The 4,146-nt window shown below is 40.0% G+C and overlaps 1 protein-coding gene across 1 annotated transcript; it reads left to right on the forward strand.

Moving 5' to 3' along the window:
- Positions 1-16: 16 nt before the first annotated feature.
- On the forward strand, positions 17-3,242 carry LOC121882754 (stonustoxin subunit beta-like; the record flags this gene model as incomplete). The annotated part of the gene is made up of 3 exons (XM_042391198.1): positions 17-104; positions 300-847; positions 3,051-3,242. Coding segments are annotated over 3 exons (828 nt in total), but the record flags the coding sequence as incomplete, so codon positions are not given.
- Positions 3,243-4,146: the final 904 nt, after the last annotated feature.

Raw genomic sequence — 4,146 nt, forward strand, 5'->3', positions numbered from 1 at the left:
CAGCATGTAGGACTCATGTTGGATAGAAAATCATTCTGACTGTGTTTCTTCCTCCAGGTTGGACCATGGTAGAGAGCTCAGGTCAAGACTTTATCTGAAGAAGTGTAAGTGTGGATTTAATTTGATTCATGACAACTAAACAGCACACAGTCAGTTTCTCTTTAAATACAAAGTTGGTCTTTGTGGTATTTATTCATTAAAACATTACTGACAAAATGTGTCATTAAACTTGAGAATAAATCCATCAGGTGTGTCAGATGATAAACTGCTGCTGAGTTGTTTCTTCTTCTCTTCATCAGATTTCTGTGAACTCACACTGGACACAAACACTTTAAACAGAAACCTCAAACTGTCTTTCAACAACAGGAAGGTGACACATGTGGGAGAGTATCAGTCATATCCTGATCATCCAGACAGATTTGAGTGCTACTATCAGCTGCTGTGTAGAAATGGTCTGACTGGTCGCTGTTACTGGGAGGTCGAGTGGAGAGGAGACGTTCGTATATCAGTGACTTACAGAGGAATCAGAAGGAAAGGAAACAGTGTTGACTGTGTGTTTGGATGGAACGATCAGTCCTGGAGTCTGAACTGCTCTGATGATGGTTACTCTGTCTGGCACAATAAGAAAAAAACATCCATCCCCTCTTCCTCCTCCTCTTCCTCCTCCTCCTCCTCCTCCTCCTCTGTCTCTAACAGAGTAGCAGTGTATGTGGACTGTCCTGCTGGCACTCTGTCCTTCTACAGAGACTCCTCTGACACACTGATCCACCTCCACACCTTCAACATCACATTCACTCAGCCTCTGTGTGCTGGGTTTGGGTTTGGGTTATTTGGTTCCTCAGTGTCTCTGTGTCCTCTGTCTGAGGAAGAGGACAGAGGACACAGTGTGTGTGTGTGTGTGTGTGTGTGTGTGTGTGTGTGTGTGTGTGTGTGGTTGGTTGGTTTAAAGGGACTCTGAGCTCTGAACAGTAGATGAAGTTTGATCTGCCGAACCTGCGGACGTTACAGCAGCAGGTACAGGGTGTTTCTGCTGGTAATTGTGGTGTGTTTTTGGTGTTTTGGGGGGTTTGGGGGTTTTTTGGTGTTTTTGGTGTTTTGGTGTTTTGAGGGTTTTTGTGGTTTTTGGGGGTTTTGGTGTTTTTGGGGGGTTTGGGGGGTTTTTGCAGCTATGAGCTGTGATTCATGACAAATGTTTGGGTCTAAAACTGATCTCAGCTCCACTCAGGCTTCGGCCCTCGATGCCTAACTGAGCTTTTCTTTGCTCCAGTGAACTTCAGGCGTCTCTTCAGACACCTGTGAGCTTTCATATCAACCTGCTGTGTGATTCCACTGCAGTTTTATGCAAAAACTCTCATCAGCCTGCAGAAAACATGAAAACTCTGTTTATCAGACCGTCGTTCTGTGTTTGTCTCCACTGTGACCTTTGAACTCTGTCCTAGAAAGTTCATATTCCAGCCTGCTGTTTGTGTTTGTGGCTCAGTGATAAAACTGTCCCTTATTTATATATCTGTGTATCACAGGACACACAGATATAAAATGTGTAGGACATTAAAATGATTAAAGGACACCTCCAGTGATTGTTTCCAGGTGTTCTATGTATAAAAAGTATAAAGCTTTCGTGGCTCCAGAGGGAGATGTGTGAAAAAGTACATTTAAAATCAAATTGCCATATTTGTCATTGTCATAACCCAGCCCATAGGCCATGACCAAAACAGGAAAACACACCAAACACCAATAAATACAAGCTATTTATTGTAGCAAAGAAAATAAACTGTGAAGTAACTTGTTGTGTGAGTTGTTAGTCAGTGGGATCAGTAATGAGTAAGGTGTTGTGGAATAAAAGTAAAACAAAGGCTGAGCAAAACAAAAAGCTGCGGTTGTTGGAGGGGAAGAGACAGTAGACCGAGCCACGCTGGAAGCTGGGACTTTTATATCCTGTAGAGCACTGGGCCCAGCTGCTCCACATCTGGTTGGATAAATCAGCTCCTCTGACCCCTCAAAGACAGCAAAGACAGCATGGGTAGACACAGTAACTGACACAGTGCACATCAGCAGCCCCCCCCCCCCAATAGAGTCGGTGTCCTAAAGGGAATCATCGGTATTCTAGCACCCACCCATAAGCACAAAATATCAGAAGCAGTAGATGTTCTGATATAAAGATATTGTTTAATGGACTTTTGGTAAAGACATCATTTTGGCTCATTGTAGATAAACAAAGAGCTGTTTCTGTTTGTTGTCTCTCACTCAGAAAATGTCTTTATAGTTTATTTGAAGGAATGAAACTGAACTCTATGATGAGGTTGAATGTGCAGATATGATGATAAATAAACATGAAGTCATATTTTGGTGCTCCAGTGGCTGATTGACTTTGAATGTAAATACAGCAGCAGTCTGTATTCATGCTAGATTTGAAAAAGTCTGCTGAAATACTTTTTAAGACAAAAGTGGAGAATTACATCAGGTAAAACATGGTGTATTAGGAACATTAATATCACAAACCAATGAAAAGTATGATATCAATTATTAATATGGATCATAAAAACTAAGACTGGCAGAAGTGATAAACTGACTGATATAGTTGGATGTATTTTTGATGGAGGTTTGCTTCTTCTTCTTCACATTTCAAATTTTTCCAGAAGTGGATAAATCATCCAAAGTAGGTTCATGTGTACTAAAAATAACTAAAAATTAAAGTGAAATTTTGAACATCTTTCAGAAAGGAAAATTATTTTTGTTTTGATGGAATAATGAACTTCTCTGTTTCTTCTCATTCTGAAGATCGATCTCTTTAGTCTTCAGTCTTTATACACTAAATGTTTCTGTGTGTTTGCTGTACTGTATCTTCATGTTAGAGATGTAGTTATTTCTTTTTTATTTATCTGAATGTGTTCTCTGCTCTTTCATCAACCTTTAATCTTCTAGATAAATGAACTAATTTGACTTTATAATAAACCACCTGGTTCAGTTACAGCTGCAGTAGATGCAGCAGCGCCCACTGCTGTCAGACAGCTTCACTACATGACTCCAGTTTATATTCTGGTCTCCTGAAGGAGAAGACCGTCACCAGGATCGACCAGGATGAGTGTCTGGAGAGGCTGATTCTGGATCTGGACAGGAAGCACTACAGCTACAGCACCCCGCCAAAATACTACAGAGTCAGTCTGCAAAAACAAAAACAGTTCAGCATCCCACTGAAACATTCTGCAGGCCCAGAAAGACCAGAGATTACACTTCCAGGTTAAAGCCACATGTGCAGAATCAGAAACATCTTTGATTGGTGCATCTGAAGGCTGCACAGCACATAGACGGCTCCAGTTTCACCAGTTCTGATTCATTTTTCTACCAACAAAAAGTTAAACCATCAGAACAATTTTAAAGGTTCTATATCTAAGAACTTTGAAGCAATTTATACATATTAATCATATTTTATTGCCAATGAGTAACGTAATGTATGAAGGTTGTAACGTAATGTAAAAAATGAGACCACAGCTCGTTGCTCCCCGGCCACAGCGCACTGAGCCAACCGATGTTTAGTAAACACGATGGGTAAACAGAGTTGGTGGTTTGCGGTTCGGGTGGTTGATTCATTCTGAGGACATTTCCTTTAAAAGGTCATTTGATCGTAAACAGGAAATGTGCTCATTAAAGAGTTTTTAAGAACCTGATATGCTGATATGTAGTTTGACACACAAAGCTACACACTGAAAACTGATTATTTCTGTTGGTTAAAGAATAGTTAAGAGTCTAATTTATTAAGAAAGTTTGCAAATCAACAACTACATATGAACCCAAATATAATGAGTAGACGCTTACCAATTAAACACTTTTGTCAGTTTTTTCTTATAATTTGTACCAAACTGCATCATCCTCTCTGTAAAATGTCCTAAAAATTAACCGTTGAATAATTGCAAATTACTCAGAACATTTCCAGGATGTTAGTATACGGGGAGCTGTTCAGTGTTACCATGCAAGCATATCTCATCCATCAGATACACGTCACACGTGTTTCAGATTAGCAACTCAAACTGATCTTGTGTAGGTGAGACGGACGACTGTAAAACATGAAACAGTGTAAATAGGAGGTAAACAGGATTTACAGCTGTCTGGTGTCAAGTTTCTCTTTAAAATCTCATAAAGATCCTTCAG

The sequence above is a fragment of the Thunnus maccoyii genome, chromosome 17, assembly GCF_910596095.1.
Source record: "Thunnus maccoyii chromosome 17, fThuMac1.1, whole genome shotgun sequence".
NCBI classification, from domain to species: domain Eukaryota; kingdom Metazoa; phylum Chordata; class Actinopteri; order Scombriformes; family Scombridae; genus Thunnus; species Thunnus maccoyii.